This window comes from Panicum virgatum, chromosome 7K (assembly GCF_016808335.1).
Source record: "Panicum virgatum strain AP13 chromosome 7K, P.virgatum_v5, whole genome shotgun sequence".
Classification (NCBI taxonomy): Eukaryota; Viridiplantae; Streptophyta; class Magnoliopsida; order Poales; family Poaceae; genus Panicum; species Panicum virgatum.
Genome location: NC_053142.1, coordinates 45,658,426 through 45,680,625, shown reverse-complemented (window position 1 = coordinate 45,680,625; position 22,200 = coordinate 45,658,426). Strand labels below are relative to the sequence as shown.

General features: G+C 51.0%; 2 protein-coding genes and 1 pseudogene across 2 annotated transcripts; 1 reads left to right on the top strand and 2 right to left on the bottom strand.

Annotated features, from left to right (window-relative positions):
- Positions 1–5,444: 5,444 nt before the first annotated feature.
- Positions 5,445–7,122, bottom strand: LOC120641645 (60S ribosomal protein L12-2). The gene is made up of 2 exons (XM_039917838.1): positions 6,525–7,122; positions 5,445–5,730 (listed from the first exon to the last, which is right to left on the bottom strand). The coding sequence occupies exon 1, from the start codon at positions 7,025–7,027 to the stop codon at positions 6,527–6,529; it is 501 nt and encodes a 166-aa protein (XP_039773772.1). The 5' UTR covers positions 7,028–7,122; the 3' UTR covers positions 5,445–5,730; positions 6,525–6,526.
- A 3,867-nt stretch (positions 7,123–10,989) lies between these two features.
- On the top strand, positions 10,990–14,410 carry LOC120641644 (late embryogenesis abundant protein At5g17165-like). The gene is made up of 2 exons (XM_039917837.1): positions 10,990–11,357; positions 13,802–14,410. Exons 1-2 carry the CDS (start codon positions 11,272–11,274, stop codon positions 14,073–14,075), a joined length of 360 nt encoding a protein of 119 aa, XP_039773771.1. The 5' UTR covers positions 10,990–11,271; the 3' UTR covers positions 14,076–14,410.
- A 1,641-nt stretch (positions 14,411–16,051) lies between these two features.
- On the bottom strand, positions 16,052–20,230 carry LOC120641643 (annotated as a pseudogene).
- Between the last annotated feature and the right edge of the window lie 1,970 nt (positions 20,231–22,200).

Here is a 22,200-nt window from a genome sequence, read left to right as displayed (position 1 = left end):
CAGACAATGAGCTCCACGCAGCATCCAACCCGCCCAGCCGAACAAGCTATTTTCTTTTCCCCCATTTCTCTGAACTCTTGCCCGTGTCAGAACACTTGCTAGTGTTCCCGTAACTGGAAGGCTATCCGGAAAATCGCAATACCAGGAAATGAACAGTGCCCTGAAATCGATCGTTAGAGGCTATCCGGAAAATCGTGCTACCTTTCAAAAAAAATCGTGGAGGGCATCAGCCATGCGTGCGCGGCCAAGTGCAAGCACCGGCTGTTCGGCTGATTTAGTAAATAGTATTCGGCTGGCAGAATGAATATTATTATGTGAGAGGAGACAAGCTGAGACAAGTCGAAATTGGACAATCGAACAGCCCCCTGAACCGATGCAGGCGCTGCCCAGGCTTTTCTGCCTCCCCGCGCACCAACATGCAATCGCAATGCTTGACAGGCAACTGGTACGCTACCGAGTAGTACTCGCTCCCACTACGCACCACCATTGTCAGGGGGCAGGAGCCCAGACAGTTGAATTTGACTGGTTCCCTGTACATTGTTTTCTTTAGAAAAAAAAAAGATCGCAATGCTTGACTGGAAGGCGGTTGCTAGCAAAAGATCGAGCTAGGCCCAGCCCCAACTAGACGAAGCACTCAACACTACTCAAAAGCTAGCAATGGCTCCGTCCTCTGTCCTCTTTCAGAGGGTTGCAGAAACAGTTCGTGTGCGTGAACAAATTTTGTCCACACGCATACCAGGGATGGGAGCCAAAGCCAGGCAGAGCATGTCGACCCGCCCCGGCACGACCATGTACTTGCACTCACATCGGCTGGGCTGGGCACCTGCGTCACTGACGAGGTGGGCACCGGGCAGCACGGCCCCCAAGCATCATTGATCATTCTCTAGTTGAATCGAGCATGGAAGGGATCACCTCATCGCTTGTTGCCTTGTTGGCCGGCCGATCCAATCCAATCAAATCCATTCATTGCGTTCGGCAGGTTGGAGCTGGAGGCTGGAGCTGGAATGGTGTGAGAGAAAAACATTGTTATCTGACTGGAGCTGGAGACCGGATCTGGAATGATGTGAGAAAGAATAATTGTAGAGCTGGAGCATGGAGCATGGAGCAGCAGCCCAACAGCCGAATACGGTGATTGGGTGCCTGCGCTACGGCAATGCAAGAGCTAGCGCGCAAGGCTGTAATGCTATATGGAGCGTAGGTGTGGTGTGGATGGCTCGAGTTCAGCGCATGGCACAATGGTGAAAGGAGGCAGGAAGGAACCGGAGGGATTGCTCGCTCTTCGCACGGTCCCTCACGCGTGCGTGTGGGAATCAGGGCAGCAGTTCACACCTCGCTCGTCGTAGGAACAGTAGGCGTGTACGAGGGGTCTCTCCGCGAGTCCATGACGTGATTTCTTCAGGAATGCCACGTGACATCGTGGAGGCGGATGGACATGTTTGTTTGGTTTGGGGTGAAAAAATTTTTATGAAAACTTTTTGCTCCTTTGACTATTAATTAAAAGTATTAAATGAAATCTAATTACAAAACAATTTTCGCAATTATGGTACTGTAGCATGTGTTGTAACTAATAAAGCCTTTGACCGCATGGTTAGAAGCGGTTACTGTAGCATTATTGTAGCTAATTATGGTGAAACTTAGCTTATTAAATTCATCTTGAAAAATTATATTCATCTGTGAAAAAGTTTCACAAATATTTAATACTCCATATATATATTTGTTTCTTATGAAAAAAATTTCAGGGTGTGACCCAAACACGACCGCCAGAGGCTCCACGATTTACCGCGATCAGACTTGAGGTCGTCTACGCTGACAGCGCTTGCACAGTTGCACGTGAAATCACATCCACCAACTCCATACGGCCTCGTCGCTGTCTCATGAAAGTTAAAGCTGGCCGGGGGCGCTAGCTCTCCATCCACCGCAGCGGCAGCGAGCGCCGGGAATCTTTGACCACGTGCAATTGGCACAGAGTTCAGGCACTCTCGCGACGTGCTCAGAAATTCAGGAACCGCACAAGCATGACCAATCAACACTATTTTTTTTTAAAAAAAGAGCAAATCAACAAATCTGTCAATTGTCGAAGCACTGTGCACAATAGGTTTGAAGCATATCCGAAGAGTTCAATGTTCTATGCTACTACTGCCATGTTTAATTACTAAAAAAATTTCTCTAGTCCACGTCACATCAAATTTTCAACTGTCCACGTCTTTAATATTTCATGCATATGTTAAAGATTTGATGTGATGGAAAATTTTATAAAATTTTAAAAGAAACTAAACAATCGTCTCTCTGAAGATACGAATCGTCCACCTCGGTTATTCCTCTTTCACTGATCAGGATGCCACCCAATTTACCTAGCACATTGGCCATGCTATTGCTCATCTATATAACCCCGATACTTCAACATGACCCATATCACGTATCCGATACATATCCGCATATCCGTATCCGATACTCCGATACACCTTTGTGCCTTTAACTTTTGCAGAAATTTGACGTATCCACGTATCTGTATCCTTCCGATACCGATACGCGTATCCGTATCCGTGCTGCATAGTTGCTCATGTCTAGCTCTGTGAGACAAAAGAATTTGCAGGTTTGCTTAGTTTGTAAGTTTGTATCTGCAACGTTTTGGCTGGCTCATCTTCGGCATGAAACTGCACAATGATGCATTGATGCTTTAACTTCGTGGCCTCTGACTGCTGCTGCTGCTTCCGTAGTAGCATGCCGCTGATCACGCCGTTTGTGTCCGAGCTCTTGACCCCAAGGAGGACTACAGAACGCCTGCGTGACTGACTGACTGCGATTTGGTTCGCCCAGACGCACGACAAGGACCAAAAGTGTCGCGGCCCTCGCCGGAGCGCCGCCCCCGCTTCGTGGCTGGTGATGCGCAATGTTTGGCTACTGCGGGCTTGCCTGCAGCTCCGATTGATTCCACGCGCGAGCAGCTTCCGGTCGCCTCCGGTCCAGGTCTCCAGTAGACGGCGTCAAGTTCGCGCGGCACCGGGACAGGCCTCGCCGGAGACTGGAGGCCCGAGCAGGTGAGGCACTCCGGCAAACACGTGTGGTCGGGCTCGTGCCACGGTTGGCCTCCGCCGCTGGCAGAGTGAGCAAGTCGTCGGTAGAGGAGCGCCGGAGGCTTCGTCTCCTCTCCTGCGCCTGATAACGAAGAGGGACTCCGCGATGCGCCGATCTGGACCGCACAGTATTGATCGAACGGTTGGTATGTGCCAAGTGGGCGGACGGTATTTGAAATACCGTCCACCCTTGGCGTCCCAAGAAAAACGCCCGGGGGCGTTCACGCCGCGGCTCGCCGGAGCGGCGCCGTGCTCAGCAGCTCAGGCCTCCCTATCTTCTGTCCCCTCCGTCGTGGACACCTTGGGACGGTGCCATGACATGCCCGTGCATCTACGCCACACCGCCATGGTCATCACCAACAGGCACATCGACGCACCGACCTTCGCGACGCCGGAGGAGCCCGCCTGGAGGATGGCACCCTCCCCGACGGCGTCGAGGACGCGACCCACCACGACGGCCGGTTCTACTCCATCACGTACACCGACCACGTCGAGGCGTGGCAACGCAAAGCGGAGACCGGCGGCGAGCTCACTAGCCAGGTGGTCGCGCGCGCCGAGGCTGGCTTACGAGGACAGGCTCAAGGCGCGTCCACTTAGTTCGAGGTGCAGGTCGTGGACCAGGCGAACGGGCGCTGGGAGGCGGCGGACATGGGCGCCGCCGCGCCGCGCGTGGGCGTGAACGGACGACGAAGTCGGGGGGTGCCTGCCTGCGCCACGCGCAGGGCCTCTACCAGGGCTCATCCTTCCATGGCAAGCGTGACGACACCGAGCTCCCGGAAACTGGCGTGCACAGCCTCAAGCGCGGCAAGGTGAGCAAGAGGATACCTGAGCGAGGCAAGCACCCGTGCTGGCCGCCGCCGGCGTGGTCCAGGCCTTCATTCTTGTGATCACTGATCGTTAGTTCTATATTTCCCTTGTCCTTTTGCTTAGATGCCCCTGCGCCGCGACTCGCCGGGGCGCCGCCGCACTCAGGTCACCCTATCTTAGCTCCCGCCCCCTCCGTCGTGGGCGCCCTCGGACCCATGCTTCTTTGCATCTAGCCAGAGCCAGACCACGCTATTCCGGCTGGCTCGTGTGGTTGCTGCCATGGGGAAGCGAAGGGACAGACCCTGCCTAGCCGCACGCGCGACCAGACCCGCACGCTCGCCTCTGTCCCTGTTGAAGACGCCGGCGCAAGTCGCAAAAATTAAACAGACATCACACGGCAAGAACGATGGTGGACACCACAGGAACTAACGAAGCCTGTCATGTTAGCCGGCGGCGACGATGGCGCCGGCGCGAGCAGCTGGCCTGACACTAATGGCGCGGTCCGTCGGACACGGAGGCTACAGTGTCCGCTCGCTAGTGTCGGCAGTCGACGTTGGTGGCGTGCAGCCGTTCAGGGGATTCATGGATGGTGGATGACCTATGGGTGATTGGGTCAATCTGAAATTTTGAGATGCGATCGCCTGCCTCTAGCGATCAGTCATTGCAACTAGCATTTGCATTTGCATTCGAAAAAACAAGACCTATGGGTGATTGGGTTGGAGACTTCTCCCGAGCTTCCACTTGGTGCCTGCACTGCAGGCTGCAGCGTCCGGTTCGCATGAGCCATCAAGGAATTACTATTTTACGCAACACAGGGTTCAAGCCTTCAAGGCTTCAAGCCCTGATGGCCGGCATCACAACTGTATGCAGCGCCATCGGTCTACTAGCACGTTTGCACAATTTGCATTCACTTCCTTCACTGTAGACTGCATTTACAGTCCTGCAATCGCCAGGATGTTTGTTCATACATTGGGTTACACATGCTGCTTCTCCAAAGGTAAATTTCGATTTGTTTCATCTGTGTTCCTCAAACCGAACGGAATGCATCTACGTTTACGCTGCACCGCTGATTATGAATTAGCTGGAAGATAGGTAACACAACTTTCAGGCCTTGACAGACCTGGATTGGACTTTCACCAACCGAAGCGGGTTTGCGAAGGCCTCCATCTGAGAGCTGTGCTGCCATGATCTAGGCTCACGATTTGTCACAGTTTTACAACGGAATATAAACAGTTGGATTGAACGCTTCTTGCTCTACAAGCACGTCAACAACGGGCACATCACGCAGAACAGCAGACTCGATTGCTGCAGAATCGAGTTGTCGAAGCCTTTGAGCTGAAACACATCAGTACATAGAAAGCTTCAAGCTCCAGAGAAATGTGCAAGAAACATTTCCAAACAGCCCAGTGGGCAAGAACGATTATGACAAACAGAAGTAGAATATTAGCGAGATTAGATTTGAGAGAAAAAAAAAGTAGAGAAGCATAGCAGACAGGCGCCTCAAGCATCATGGTCAGCTACGATACCGTGTGTTCAGCGCATAGACAGACACAGTATTGAGTATTGACCAGAAAAATGAAAGCTGGTAACATAACCACTCAAATCAAGGTAACAAAAAGTTATATGGAACTTCCACCTGCCAGGCGGTATAGAGATTAAGATGAGCAAGTGCCTAAAACTCCATTCCAGACTCCAAATTGATGCAGTTGCAACATTGAGGTCTCTCACAGCATAACTACTAAAGCAAGACAAAAATAGGCGCAGCCACATAGTTTGGTAAGGTACATAAACAGCAGATGGAACAGAACACTTCAGTAGCATCTGATGATAATCTCCTTAGATGTCTAGCCTGCATATAGAACAAAATAATTAGACAATATATGTGATGGATTTCTTCATAACACAAGAACAGGAACATCACTACTAAAGATATGTCAGTCAACTATAACATAACTGCATAAGCAATACAAGCAGGGCATCAATTTGGACAAACATCATATAATCAGGCAACGATTTGGACAAACATCAAATAATCAGCCCACAGAAAGTATAGGCTGGAAATAATTCAATGATTCATATTGCCATACAAGCAGGGCAACGATTTGGACAAACATCAAATAATCAGGCCACAGAAATGAACAACAGTGATGGAATGTCCCCACGAACATCGAATCACATCATTTCATTAGACTGTTCATCATAAACAGATGCATACTGATGAACTTCCCAAAATACAGGTTACAGATAATTGAATAGAATGACCATTTGAACTTCTCAATAGTTGCTCGTCGAAAAAAAAAATACTTCTCAATAGTCGCATGCCAAGATTCACACTACGATTTATTTACTAAAAATTAGAATCCATTACCCAAACGATTTATTTACTAAAAATTAGAATCCATTACCCAAAAGCATACCAAGATAGACTACAAGAACCAACGTGGCCATTCTAAAGTTTCCAGCTTTGATAATCCCAAAGCAATACTACAGAATAAACAGGCATCAATGCTGAATTTGGCTTTCGAGCGGCTTACTGAAACAAGTCCTTGAGCAAAGTACAGAATAAGGCTAGCATTGGTTTCATGTAAATTCTAGCGATCGCGCCAAACCACGAATGTAAGAAGAATTGCTGACGTATTTCACCTTTACGCGGAGGGGATTTCGACGTCCCCTTCGTCGATCTCCTGCTGCAGATCCTTGGGGTCCTTGCCGTCGACGGTGCAGCCGACGCTGACGCAGGTCCCGAGGATCTCCTTGACAGTCCCGGCCATCTCCTTGGCCATGGACCTGGGCCTCATGGTCCTGGCGATCTCGATGACGTCGTCGAGGCTGATGTTGCCGCTGTGCTTGATGTTCTTGACCTTCTTCCTGTCCCTCTCGGGCTCCTTCAGGGCCTTGATGACGAGCGCCGCGGCGGAGGGCACGACGGAGACCTTGGCCTGGCGGTTCTGGACGGTGAGCTTGACGGTGACGCGGAGGCCCTTCCAGTCCTTGGCGGTCTCCTTGGCGATGTCCTCTCCGATCTTCTTCGGGGAGAGCCCGAGCGGGCCGATCTTGGGGGCCAGCGACGACGCCGCGCCGACCTCCCCGCCCGTCACGCGGACGAACACCTCCACCACCTGTGAGGGGTCCAACTTGGGCGGCATGGCGGCTGCTTGCTGGGGCGCGGGTGGCGGCGGCGGCGGGTGTGAGGGTAGGGTTTGGGAGTCTGTGAGGAGTAGCGGCGGCTTAGGGTTTCGACGCGGCAGCGTGTTATATAGCTGCTCCGTTTCGGCTTCGCGGCCCGCGATGGTTTTGGGCCGTTACGGCGCTTAGCAGGCCCACGGCTGTTTGGGGGCTCTGTTTGGTCTTTGGGGGCCCAAATTGCTCGGCTGCGCTGCTGCGGCCCGAGCGAACAAGTCCACGGGCTAAGTGCATGCAAACAACGATTTGGGCCACGAGGAGTTGGATCCAATCATCCAAGAGGACAGACGACAGACCACAAGGATGCAGGGTTGAACATCCTCTATTTTTCTCCAGCTCCAACAACAAAAAGGATATCCAAACTCTTTCCAAGTCTCAACAAAATAAAAAGGGTACATCCACATCAAGGAGATGGGATGGTTGAAACGTGTGCCGACCTCCAAGGAAAATCTCGCACTATACGGGATCAATCATCTCGACACGTCGGTCATGGCCACGCTTTTGACGTCCCCCCGCGTGCTCCGCGCGGCGGTGATCGTGGGCTCCCGTCCAAAAAGAATTCAAGCGCGCAGCTGGTGAGCCGGGTCATTTTCCTCGCGGCGATTCAAAGCGTAGACGAAAGACTACGTTCGCGACCGGCGAAGTGCATGGCCGGCCCGGCCGGATATGCTTATCTTATCCATTATCCTAGCTACTCCCCGAGGCTCCCGGCACCGCGCATCGTGCTGGAGGTATCATCATCTTCTAGCTAGTACCTGTGCTCGCGCATCCAACGAACAGCGCGTGGAAAGGGGCGCGAGCGTCACCGGTTGAGCCGTGTCCGTCGTGCATCGCCGTGGCACGGCACGGCGTGCGCAAGTGGTGGGTGGAAGTGGAACTGGTGCGCCGCGGAACAGAAATTTCAAGCAAAGGAATCAGATCGGGGGGAGATGGCGTCGTCGTGCGCTGGGGAAGCATGGCATAAAGCATAAGGTATCACGTTGTTGGCTACTAGTACACGGCTCCGCAAACCACAAACCACAGCACCTCATTATTCCGCATTGTCTTCAGATGTTGCGCCCGCAATCCATGCGTACAAATGTCCAGGAATCCTGGTACTAGATTTTTGGCGATCTGGTCCCGGCCCGTGAACCACCAGATCGGCGAACACCTACGGCGCCGGTGTGACTGGTTTTTTCCGATCGCATCACCGCGCCCCGGCCGCGGACGGCGAGATTCCCTCGTCGCAGTAGCTAGTAGCGAGTAGCGACCGCTCACTCGCCGAGACGGCGACCCAGAACCAGCCAGATGCCCGGGGCGCACCTCGTACAAGCCGCATCTGGGTTCCGCTCTTCCACCGCCCGAGCCCCGTGTCATCCATGACCCCGCACCCGCCGCGCGGTGGCACTCGAGGGCGGCGCCATCCCATCCCATCCCGTGCCGCGGGAGCGCGACGCGTGCACAAGCCAAGCGGCATGGCGCCAGGATGGGTCATCAGCGGTGACACGCCGCAACGGCGAGGAGGATGACGCGCGATGCGGCTCTACAGGCCTCGCGACCCGGCGGCGCCGTGTGGCCGTGGGCGCATGGCGCTGGGAGGTGACGGTTTCGGCCGTGGGCTGGGCGCCACGACGAGGGACGGCTGGCCGGCTGCGCGCTCAGTGCCTGCGTCCGTTACGTGGCTTGTGCCTGCACGGTGCTTATGAGCTCATCCACGGGATAACGTATGGCCCGGGGCGTGCCGGAACGGCTGCTGCGGATAGCCCTGGCTGTGCCTGACGTCGCCGGCAGGTAAACCCCGGGAGCGTGCGTGCGGGCTGCTGCAGACGCTTCCTTTGCCGTTCCGGCATCTCCCCCGACCCAGCGTGAATGCCGGTTAAGATTCAACTCAACGCCGGTTACATTGCACAATGGAAATCTGCAGTCCGAAACTAGCGCGGCGGACTTGAATAACCACTCACCTAATCCATGCTGCCAGTGGTGTCAACCTGATCCGTGGCGTCGTCCGCCCCGAGCGCACACGAGCACGGCACGTGCGGGCTGACGGCTGGTCGGCGCTGCACAGCATGAGCATCTCGGGGCGGCATATTCTGATGAGCCCACGCCCCACAAACTAACAGAGGACCCAGGTACAGTCATCAACAGTACAGCTGCCGCCCCACCAGGTAAGCACTGTACGGCGCCGCGAAGGAGACGAGATCCGGCGCCTCATTGGCTGTTGGCTTGGCTTGGTTGATCAAGCAAAGCTTGGCCACTGGCTAGTTTTTTTAGTACTCCACATTAAGGCTTCTCTGAGTCTCCTCTGTGATTGTCACTCATGAGTACTGTACTTGCAATAGCTTGTACAATATATATAACCGTCCATGAGATAGAGACGGGACCTGTGCGCACCTGGTTTTCTAGGCCTCAAATTTCACCAGCAATAAAATAAACCTTGATATCAAATTTCACCAGCAAGTAAAGTGAATCTAGATATCTATGTGCCGCATAGAATTACACTGTATCACAAAAGGGAGCATAGTATCATTACCTAAAATGCATGGTTGATAAAAAAGCACCAGGTATTTGACTAGTACTGGTCGAATTCTCCTTATCTCCACAGTCCACCCTCATGCGAAGAATTGTTTTACAGTTTCTCTCCCAATCTCTTGGTCAAACCACCCACCGTCCATTTCTCTCTGTCACGAATTGAATAGCACGATCCTTAAAATAAGCCATTTTTAGACAAACAATGGTGCGTTACGTGTGCTATTACTAGCTGCGCGCGCGAACAGGAATAGCCGGGTCAGTATAGCACGATCTTTTAAGATTAATTAGTATATAATTGAATATTATTTATCAAGTAATAATAAAATGTGACACGGTACCCGCAACTTATCATCATCGAAGAAACGCAGCACGCGAAGCGCCATCTCCCGGTACTGGTGGGGACACAGCACTAACACTAGCAGGCTAGCATTGGGCACCGGCGTCTGTCACCAGCAAGTAAAGTGAACCTAGATATATCTATCTGCTGCATAGAAATACACAAGAGCTGCAGATGATTTATCATATCTTCCTTATTTCATTTGTAGAGATGATTTGTTTGTGACATTTTGAGCCGCAGGAGGCCCCACAAGATCTGGCCACACCAGATCTAGCTAGAAAGAGTATTCAAAGGAGTAGATATTTGAAAAAATACATTTAATTTAACTCTAACTCTTGCATCCAAACACCACTCTGATGCATCCAAACACCACTCTGATTAGAGTTGGTTTAGAGTTAGTCTAGAACTAGAAACTAACTCTAACTTCTAACTCAATTAGAATATCCAAACAGGTCTACTGTATCATAAAAGTCAGCACAGTATCATTATGCATTTCAGCACTCGACTAGTACTGGTTGAAATCTCCTCATCTCCAACCTCACGTGAAGAATTGTTTACAGTCTCCGTCCCCCAACCTCTTGGTTACACCACCAATGTCACGAATTGAGTAACACGATCCTTAAAATAAAACCATTGTTACACAACCAATGTTGCGTGACGTGTGCCATTACGGACTGCGCGACCAGTCATGGCCGAGCTGGTAATTTTCTACACGCACTTGCCATCAAACAAATGCAACACCGAAAGCGCCATTTCCAGGCGAAAGAAGTAAATCAACCACACAACAGTAACATTAGCAGGCTAGCAGCAACACGCTGTCATCATATTCGTCGACAGTTTGACGCTAACCCCCGATCGGACGGCCCAGCGTTGATGGAGCTAGGCCCCGAGGTGGCAGTCTCCGTCCGGACAGCGACGCCGCTGGCCGTTGATAGGTACTTCTCCGTCGCGCAGCTGGCCGCCCCATCACGGTGACAGCCAACGGTCGCCGTCGCTCTCCCGGTCTCCCTCACCACCGCCGTAATTCCGTTCCGTTTCCTTTTTTTTCTTTTTGAAGTTAGTCCGTTTCCTTTTTGTTTTTGCAGCAGTAAAGCCAGGAGTGTTGCAGTAGAAGTAGCAGGCCAGGCCTGCACGGTGGTGGTGTGGCGGGATGGGGGCACCGGCGCGCTCGGCGCCCGCCCGCAGGCCCCCCGGGTCCCGGGCGCTATAAAAGGAGGCCCTCCGGGGAATTGGAAACCCACCACCACTCCCTGTTTCGACTTGTTCTTCCCCCATCTCGCAGCAGAGGGGCTGTGCTGCTTGCAGTTCGTCCGGCGACTCGTCTCCTACGCTTCCCCTTCCTCCCGAAAGGCCGGTCCTTGCATGGCAGCAGCAGCTAGCTTCAAGGGGCGGGCGATCGCTGGGAGCTTCGTCAGCCGCGTCCTGGCTGGCAAGGCCACCTCCCCGAGGTACATGCCCCGAGAGGCAGCCGATCTCTTTTCGTTCGTTTACTCGCATCACATAGGAGTACGAGTATATTTCTAGGCGCTTGTTCTTGCTCAGTTCGTCCAAGATTTCGTTGCGGCAGAGATTTGCTTTTTAAGTTTTTAGTACATCTTTTTTTTAAGCTTTGCTTTGGGTTCCTGCCTCGGGTAGTAGGACCATTTGCAGCTTTTCCTCCGACACGGGAGATGGAGGGCCATTTAGCTTCGTGGTTAACCACTGATTCAGCAAAAAAAATTCTTATGTTTGTGTTGATTTAGTATGCTGCAAGATGTCCAACCTAACAAGGTTTTTTCAGAAAGTATACAACCTTACACTTGTACCTAGCAAGAAATTCTTATGTTTGTGTTGATTCAGCAAGTAGAAGGATTATTTTCTTGCAAGATATAGATATAGCAACCTGTACTTTGGGACCATCGCCCAGCTTGTTAAATTTTAATCCTGTCAAGTCTGTCTGACCTGTCCGAGAACACAATAGGAAGAGGGTGAATGGAAGCCTTGCACTTCACCTCACCCCACCTCATCTAATCGCCTTGCTCGCTTGAACCAGCAGACGAGACTCCCCCAATCATGTGAGATCCACGGAGATATTTTTTCCTGCCCGCTTCAGACTGTCAAATCCGCCCAAAAACACCCTGCATCCGCCAGGGAGGAGAAGGCCAAGCCCGCACTGGATAGTGCATCCTCCAGGCGCACCCACACAAAGGGGATGAGGGGCAGTGGCGACAGTCACGCTCACACCGGACGTGCACAACGAGCTGCTGCCCAACCCTTCGCTTTCGGAAAAGTTCTCGGTGGCGGACGGGTGAGGAGTGATGGATGAGTCTGGTGTCTCTGGTGCGCGGTAGTTGTCGCTCGCTCCACCCGCCACCCGCCCTGCTCAGGTTTCTCTTGGTTTCCACTTGAAGCAAAACCATGGATGATTGGATGGTGAGTGGAGGAGAAGGGAGGAGAGTGAAGAGGAATGGGTCTCCGTCCGGCGGTGGGGCCCGGGACCAGAAGCCTCCGGGGACGGCGGGGCCTACCAGGCTGCCCTTTCGCATCAGGCCCGTACGATTCCCTTTCGATCCTCTGTGGTCTGTTCTGCACAGGCTGGGCGTGGTGCGGTACGGATGGGACTCGCGATCGGATCCCGTCCGTACGCGGTGGGGGGCGAGTTGGCTGGAGAGAGGAGGCGAGGGGGGCCCTCCTTGCGTGTCGTGCCGCGCTTATCCGCACCAACCGAACACAACACACGAGCCCGTCGTCCTCTCTCTCGCCGTCGCGCGTGTCCGCTTCACCGCCCGCCCACGTGCAGGCTCGGGCCGTGCGCGGAGGAGGAGGGGGTGGAGGCGGGGCCGCGCGTCACGTGCGACGTCGCCATGGACGGCCCATTGATAATTGACTTGAGAGCTGGGCTGAAATCTTATGGATGGCGCAGGATTTGGCCTGCAGCGCCTCGTGGGTTTTCAAAATTTCTTCCAAACATTTTTGAAAAGTTAAATTTCTTCTAAGACTGTGTTTAGATGCGAAAAGTGAAGTTGAAAAGCACTGTAGCACTTTTCATTTGTATGTGGTAAATATTGTTCTACTATGGACTAACTAGGCTCAAAAGATTTATCTCGTAACATACATCCAAACTGTGCAATAAGTTGTTTTGTTTACCCACATTTAGTGTTCCATGCATGTATCATTTGTTATATTTAATGTTTCAATGTGATTTTGATGTGACGGAAAATTTGGAGGAACTAAACACAGCCCAAACATGAAACACAAGTGCTAGCAGTAATCCTGTCTTAGGAGGACCTGCTGCGGTCGCACGGTGCACAATGCAGAACAAGAGATTCGTGTCGCTTGGGATTGGAATCGCGGGTGCGGGGGTTCTGGGTTCCGGTCAGGGTTTACCTTACCGCCGGTAAACCGGCGGTTACCGCCAAAATTTACCGATACCGCTACTATGCGGTAACCCATACCGACGGAAAATTTCAAAAAATTTCGCCGAAATTTAAAATTTTCAAAAAAATTTAAAATAAAAAAAGACGGCTACCGCCGGTAACTGCCGGTTACCGCTAAAATTTTCCGATACCGCTGAACGGCGGGAAATCGGTTATCGGCGGTAAGGTAAACCCTGGTTCCGATCGCTGTTTTTTGTCGTGACATGTCTCGTGGCGAAGATTTTTTTGTTGTTGTGGTTGTGAGTTGTGACAATTAAATTATGATCGCATAGCTCGTATCATTTTGTACTTTCTTATGATAACATCAGATCAGTAAGTAGTTGTTTGGATCGGTCTATCATAGTTCCTCCCGAAACGAATATTCTTTCATCAGATGTCAAGCGCTCTTGTTATCATGTTGTTATCACTAACCACCGGCCGTCAGGCACGTTTGCTCATCCACCATTCTGACCCGATCGGTTGGTCGGCGTGTGCAGGAGGGCCGTGCACGCCTCGTCGTACGACAAGAACCTGGAGGACCAGGTGCGCCCGGCGTTCGTGCCGGACGATGTGATCGGCGGCGCCGCCAACCCCGACAAGTACTGGGGCCCCCACCCCAAGACCGGCGTCTTCGGCCCGGCCGCGGTGGATGCCAACCTGCCCGCCGGCGGCGCGCCGGACGCCGCTGCGGATGCTCCGGGCACAGTGCTGGACCAGAAGGTGTGGTTCCGCCCCCTGGAGGACGTCGAGAAGCCGCCGCCCGTCGCCTGAGCGAGGCGCACCGGCCGGGCGCTCGCAGCCGGCGCACGGCCTTGCTGGTAAGGCAGGGAGAGCCTGGCGCTGATACACCTATCACTCTGCTCAGCTGGGCCCCCTTGCGGCTTATCGCTATAATACTGCTTGGTTAGCAAGTGTGTGTGTGGCTGTGCTTAATAGTAGTACTGGTTAATCAGGCATGGCGTGCGTCAGGACCTGTACAAAAATGATGCTCGTGCTCGTGCCTGTAATAAGAGCAAGCAGGAGGTGTGTGCCTGTGCTTCTTGTGGATGTGACGATGTACCTGTGTTCTTATCAGTGTTATAAGTATCTGGATCCTTGGTTGTGCATGTTTCGTGTCCTTGATAATGTTCATGGCTTCATGCTTCCTAGTATAGCAGTAAAGATCATACTAGATGCTGTTAGCTGACTATTTTACAGATACACCAGTTGTGTCTATATTTACTTGGCATTCTTCTATCATTGCTTCTTTCAACTATTATCATTGCTTTTTTCTGATCTCCCATTAATCTGCAATTCTGCATGCTAGATAGGTTTGTCCCAACTCAACCATGCACATATAATTGAATTCTATGGCGTAAATTACAAATTGGTACTGACGTGATGCTCGTACCTGAAACAAGAATACTCAGTCACTCAGATGTGTGCTGGTGAGTGGTGTTGCCTGTGGCTGTGAAACACTTGTGTCGCAATCTGTTCTGCAAGCACTTGGCGCGTGTTTATGGGCCTGATGCTCTTTCACACCGTCCAACTGCTTAGATTCCAGATGTGTGCGTGTACGGCTGATTTTCTGTTCTGGTTTGAAATCGCTGTCCAGATGTGTCCCTGGAATAGTGGCATTCAGAGGGTTGAGGACGACTTGTGAGAAAAAAATCCCACATGGCTGAATCGGCGACTGTGTGGTTGCTAGAGGACCCTGGCAACATTGCTGTGACTCGTGACTAAAATCGGTGTGGTTGGTTGTTGGTGTTTCATCTGTGTTCCACGGCTAGGGTATCCTGTGGTTGAGCTCCCATGTGGTGGCACAGTGGATTCACCAGGGGCAGCAACGTTGTGGTCACCAGGGGCCCTCCCAATTTCGTGACCACGTTACCTTCAAAAAAAAAAAACGTGACCACACTTGCCACGCCCACGAGGTAGTGTGGCTCGTTACTGAGTGGGAGTAATTCGTGTATGATCATCGTGTTTTCGTGTCTTGGATGCCCTGTGGTCGAGCTGCATCAGGTGGTCGCATCCCAATCTGGTTGAAGGTGCGTGCAGGATTCAAGAACATGCGGTGCCTCAGGAACAACAATCATGTGGATTCTTGCTGTGACAGAAAAGCTCAGGGCATTCTGCTTCATGTTCAGATTATTTTCAAGTTTAGATCATGCCTGGTGGTATGGCATCTGTTGCTGAAGCGGCTTATCTGTTCTCACATTTCTCAAGTATGAAGTTCATGTAGTACGTCAGAAGGCGGCATCAGCAATAGCAAGAACCGCATGACAGTTGAAGGGATTCAGATATAGTCCATTAATCAAAGATGGATCCAGATGGAGACACTAGTGCTAGACCTACACCACTTTCCTCAACTTATTTCAAATTCAATCCTCCTCTGAACATCCCCTTACAAACAGGCAATTGACCCCTTATAGCCTCAGGCATCGGCTGCATCATGAAGAAAATACAGCTTACAGTCAGCAAATAAGAATTAAACATTGTTTTTGGCGCTAATTAGGATCACGAATGAAATCAGCAGCCGAATCCATAATGGCAGTCGGCGATGGCATGCACCATTTTATCTCCTTACTGAACTGACGGAAAAGCATTCTGACAAAACTGAAGTCTGAACTTGCCCCTTCAGGAAGCTCATGAAGGGATTGTAGGAAACAGAGAACAAAGTTGACGATTAACTTCTTGCATACACAAAATAGGATGTCACATTGAGCAAACTATGCTTCATAAATCATTTCCAACACATTGGGCAAATGTTGCATACAATCTAATGCTACCTTTTTATAGCACGAGATATATAATAAAATATTATATATTAGCAGGTTTTCCCAACCAGTAATAGGAGAACAAAATAAGACAGGCAACCAACACCAGCAAACCACTCACACTTCAAAGCTGGGTACTAGCCTACGATCTGACTTGGACAAAATACAGCCGAATCGTTTCATGCCTCTCTCGAAACAAACACGCAAACACATGAAAGAACATGGACACACAAAAGTTAGATGCCAAAGTCGGAGAAACCACAGTTTCACCACAACCTCATACTCATGCTATCTGGCATGTAGATATATTAGAGCTTCTTCTCCAGGTTAATGCTGTTGCAGATTCAGGTTCTGCTGCTGCACCTTTGAGTGGGATCGACACACATTCCCGTCTACCTTGGCGAGGGCCACCCTCTTTGCTTCTTTGTTCTGCATATTATAAGGCAGTTTAGTATTCAAATCGGATACTAGAATGATACAAAAATGGGGCTGATTGGTTCAGTACCTTCTTGGCGTTGAGCTTCTTCTTGAGCTTGGCTCTAAGCTGGCCTAGGCTAAGCTTATTCAAATCCATAGATTTCTTGACACCCTTCAATCCCTTCTCTTCCCGCACTGCCAACGGTTCAGTAGTGTTCTTCTCACTGCTGGTCTTGCACACTGATGTATCCTCGGATACAAACACTGTTGGCTCCATAGTGATAGTGTTGTGGCACATGGACTCAGTGACAATGTCAAGCAATGCTTGAGTCATGTGATCATTAGATCCTTCTGCAACGTTTAGCTCTTGTGAACTATCACAAGTGAAGGTATTCTTGGCAGCCACATCTGTCCCAGTGACTTCTGACATGCTGTCAGTAGCGACTGCATTATCCAGTTCATCATCTTGAAGGAAACCAATTCCAAAATGCATTTTCTGAATACACTCATCCATTGTACCAGTGCTGCGTGGCACCTCCTTAGTGATCACAACTATCTTATCCTCATCAATAACTTCATCTTCTGTGCTTGTAAGTTGTGACACTTCTTCAGTAGCTGCCACTTCCTTCAGTTCATCAGCATGGACAACATCAATATCGAAATGATTACCAACAAGATCATCATCCATTGTAACTGTGCTCTGTTGCTTCTTATCAATGATCAGTGTTGTCTTCTCCTGCTTAACAATTTCACAATCTGTTATTTTCAGATTCGACATGCTGTCAGAAGTGACTACTTGATCAGCATGAACAAAAACAGTTTGGAACCAATCTCCCTCGACATTCTCATCCATTGCATCTATGCTCTGTGGCACCTCCTCAGTGATCACAACTGCCTTATCCTCCTTGACAGCTTCAACATATTTCCCTGTGAATTCTGGCACGTCATCAATAATTACCACTTCCTTTTGTTCATTGGCATGGACAACATCAGTTTTGAAATGAATATCAATAGCATCTTCATCCATTGTAACTGTGATATTTTTCTGCTCATCAATGATCATTGCTGTCTTCTCCTCCTCAGCATCACCATCTGTCATTTCCACTTCCAGCAGACTGCCGGCGGCCACTACTTGATCAGCATGAACAAAACCAGTTAGGAACTGATCTCCCTCGGCATTCTCATCCATTGCATCTATGCTCTGTGGCAACTCCTCAGTGATCACAACTGACTTATCCTCCTCGAGACCTTCAACATCTTTCCCTGTGAATTATGGCACGTCGTCAACAGTTACCACTTCCTTTTGTTCATCCGCAGAGACAACATCAGGTTTGAAATGAATATCAACAACATCTTCATCCATTGTAACCGTGATCTGTTGCTGCTCATCAATGATCAGTGTTGTCTTCTCCTCCTCAACTTCGCAATCTGTCATTTTCACTTCCAGCAGATTGTTGGCTGCCACTACTTGATCAGCATGAACAAATACAGTTTGGAACTGATCTTCCTCGACATCATCATGCATTGCAGCTGTTCTCTGTGTCATCTCTTCAGTGATTACTACTATCTTTTCCTCCCGAACAATATCATTGTCTGTTACTGTGACTTGGGACACACCATCACCAATGACCACTTCAGTCAGTTCATCAGTGTAGAAGTTTGTTTCCTGACCATCCTCATCCAATGCAACTGAGCTCTCAGGCATCTCACTAGTTATATCTCCTGGCTTCTCCACTTGATGTTCTTGTGCCGGGGTCTCTTCCATCAGTTTCTCATCCCCAATGTTCACCACGTCTGACATTTCAAATTGAACTGCAATAAATAAAAAAATAGCTATATCAGCCCACAACAAATCAGATACCAAAATGAAATGGAAGCGGGCACATCATGGGCATGACAGCATGTCTTACCTTCGTCTTCTTGCTTTTGTCCTCTGTTCTGAGGGCCAGAAGCCTCTTCTGAGTCTTCAGGATTACCACATCCTACATCAGGAACTGGTGTAGGCACAGCCTCTGCAACAGAGACGACATCTGGTTCAACATAAATATTAGCATAACCAAAAACAGCGTTCAATTTGTGCACATAAATAAATTGATTAAGATCAAATCAATCTTTTAACCTTCTGGTTTTTCTTGTTTCTGCTGCTGGGAAACGGTCTTCTTTACCGCCCTTCTTGTTGCCTTTCGTGGCACCTTCTCCTCTGCTGCGACAGCTGCTTTCATAGTTGGCTTACGCTGGCGAGTGGCCCGGATGGGCAGGGCCTCCTTAGCTACATCCCCTGCCTCAGTTGTACTTGTTGAAGCCCTTCTGGTCATAGCCGGAGCTTGTACAGGGGCGGGAGTGCGCCGGCTGGCACCACCACACCGACTCACGCCAATTGCTGGCACGCCTTCATCCTTCTCCTCCAGCTTTGCATCCTCCATTTCCTCCTCATCACTGTCATCCAGCCTGATAACCTCAGGCGACTTGACATTGACTCCGTGGGCGCGTGGGATCGGGGCCCTGGGCTCCTCCTCCGCTGCTACCTTGCTTGGCGCAGCAATAGCAGGCGCGCGCCGAGCATACCGGCTCGCACCGCGACGACCCACGCCTAGTGCTGGCATGTCTTCCTGTTCATTCTCTGGCTTCGTACCCGCCTTTCCACCCTCCTCATTCGGCTTGATTGGCTCAGTCGACTTGGCCTTGGCATGGCGGCCGCGTGGGATCAGTGCAGTCTGCTCCTCTTCAGCTACTACCTTGCCTGAGGGCGCAGCCAAAGATGGTGTGAGCCGAGCGCGCCGGCTGGAACCGCGCCGCCCCATGCCAAGGGCTGGCGCATCATCTGTACTCGCCTCCTGCTTGCGGTCCTCTTTGCCCGCCCCTGCACCAGCGGACTCGGCTGCCGGCGCGGGCCGAGCGTGGCGACTAGCACCCCGCCGCCCCACGACATGGGCAGGTGCGTTCTCCATGTTCGCCTCCAGCTTCATATCCTCCCCCACCTCGCCGTCATCCACGCGGCTAGCGCTTGCGAGCTGGTTCCCCTGCTTCTGCTCTTCCGTTGACGCCTTGCTTATCGGCTTAGGCGCGGCCGGCGCGGGCCGAGCGCGCCGGCTGACACCACGGTGCCCCACGCCAAGCGTGGGCGCGTCCTCCTTGTACGGCTCCCGGGTCGCATCCTCTTCCTTGGCGTCACTCGGCTTGATGGGGCCCGATGACTTTGCCGTGACGTGGCGGCCGCGAGGGAGCGGGCTCCCCTGCTTCTCCTCCAGCCGCGGCTCCTCCTCCTCCTCCTCTGGCACCACCTTAACCGCTGGTTCAGGCACGGCGACCAGATGCTTGACGAACTCCTCGATCCCATCGACCTGTGACAGAATTGCGGGACGCGTAAGCCAGTTGGTAAATAGCAGTACCACCCAGATCTAGCGATCGACGAGCGTGACGGGACGGGCAAGCGGGGGACGCCATCCTTACCGTGGGGAGCGCGGCGAGGGCCTCAGCCATGGCGGTGTTGGTCATGTTGGCGCGGATGCTGTTGCGCTTGCACAGCGCCTGCAGGTCACGGCGGGGGAGCGCGAGGAAGTCCATGCTGCCTCTTCCTCTTGTCGCTGCGGGTGGCGGCGATCCTCCTCCTGCGACCCCGTCTTCTCTCCGCCGCCTGCCCTCCTCCTCTCCCTCCTCCGATCTGGTCTGGGTTCAGCTAGGGTGCGCAGCTATTTGGGATCCGGCGTTGGTCATCCGAAAAAGCGGAGGGAGGGAGCCTGGGGATTAGATATAAAGGCAAGTGCGGGCGGATTTGAATTCGAGCAGCCCGACCGTTGGTGCGGCCTGTTCATTTCCTGGGATTTTTTTTCCCGGAGGCGCAGGACCTGGTCCCCACGTTATCGGCCTACTGTATCCTGTTGGTCGAACCACAGGAGGCCACGTGGCTCACTTGCTCTCGTCTCTTCAATACTCATGGAGATCAGAAGTCTACAAAGCGTAAAGCTGCGCCTGAAAACGATGCGTTTATTTTTTAATTTCGAAAATCGAATGACTTTGCGCCGTGTTTAGTTTCAAATATCAAAATTCCAATTTTTTTCTGGCACCTGCATGGAGACTTAAATCTAGACGAAATAAAAAACGCATTGCGACTGCTGTCTGTAAATCGCGAGACAAATCTAATAAACCTAATTATGCTGTAATTAGGTGCTAAATAACTACAGTAATGCTGCAATAAACAATCTCTAATGATGAATTAATTATGCTCATTAGATTCGTCTCGCGATTTACTTTTGTAATTATTTTTGTGATTAGTCTATGTTTAGTACTTCAAATATAGAAAAATGCTCTTTCAAAAAATTTACGGGAGGCGACTAAACACGGCTTGGTAGTGCTGTCGCGGAATATTTGCTTCGAAGACAGAGATTTTTGCAAGTCCCTAACTCCCTATGCGCGGGGTATTTATTCCCATGTACTTGGCTAGTTGCCTTTCCTTCCCCTGCAGCCCTGAAAACGTATGTAGTATGGCCCGTAAAAGCAGCGCACCTTGTATGACTGCAGCTTGGACCACCGGCATTCCGAGGCCCAAAAGAACAACAGATTCTTCTACCAATCTTCCGCGCCCTCCTCTTGAGCGAGTTGGGACATGAACACACACACTGTTTTTTTTTTTTTGAAAGGGTACACACAGTGTCACTCACCAAGAACAAGCAGCAAATAGAATTAGTCGAGTAGTCGCGGAGAAACGGGATGCACATGTTTACTTTTGGTGGTCTCACGTTGAGCTCGGCTGACTATATGAAGGTGGGGTGGTTCTGTAGTTCGAGACGGGGAGGAGAATGGTTGGCATGTATAGTCCGACGGGGCAAATACGTACCGTGTTGGTTAGGTCCACCTTGCAATGTTAAATCGAATCGATTCGCCGCGTCTCGCGGATATGAGGGTCTTGATCTCTTTGTCACCTCGTAGCAAATGAGTTCGAATATTAGAGATATAAAAATAGATACTATTCTGAATCTTAATTGGATGCTCCAACATGCGTGAGTAGATAGGCAAACATTAGTGAGAGTCTATCTACATAAAATATGCGGCTAAGACATTGAAAGTAAGGATACACCTCTAGTTGCTATTTCTACAAAATAACCACCAGCCAAATGTCATGCATGTCTAGGTATGTGGGCTAAGTTATACTCACTGGTCGGGTAAGGCTTGCTGAGTATTAGAATACTCAGGGTTTGTTGCCACCTTTATTATTACAGGACACCCGGACGTCGATTTCTGCCCCTGTTGTGTCAAGTTCATCCGCCGGGACGCAGAGGGGTGGCAGGTCGAGGAGCGGGACCCTTAGATTAGGGTGCTGTCGGGTTGTGCACTTGTGGGCTGGGTGCAGCCTTTTTGTTTTGCGTAGACCGGTCTGACCGGTCCGTGGGACCGGTCTGACTGGTGGAGTCGGCAGCATGGAGCCGACCGGTCCGACCGGTTGGGCGAACCGGTCCGACCGGTCGAGTAGGATTAGAGCTGATGGGAGCTAAAGTATTTGTAGGATCTTTTATTTTCGAACTTCAGTCACATCTATTGTAAAGTTTTGTAAATTATCTATGTAATTGAACTCGGTTTGTAAAGCTCATTGTTTCGTTTTTCTTTGAGTTTATATTTTTAAAGTTTCATGCCGTGCTTGTACCATCTGCGCCCACCTTCGCGTGGGACTACCAGTGTTGTTTCGATCGGGCCGTGGGTTGAGAAAGGATCGCCAAATTAAGCCGTTA

Coding starts and splice junctions, on each gene's coding strand:
- LOC120641645 (XM_039917838.1), bottom strand. CDS start 7,027: ATGCCGCCCAAGTTGGACCCCTCACAGGTGGTGGAGGTGTTCGTCCGC.
- LOC120641644 (XM_039917837.1), top strand. CDS start 11,272: ATGGCAGCAGCAGCTAGCTTCAAGGGGCGGGCGATCGCTGGGAGCTTC. Junction 11,358..13,801: donor GGCAAGGCCACCTCCCCGAG/GTACATGCCCCG, acceptor CGGCGTGTGCAG/GAGGGCCGTGCACGCCTCGT.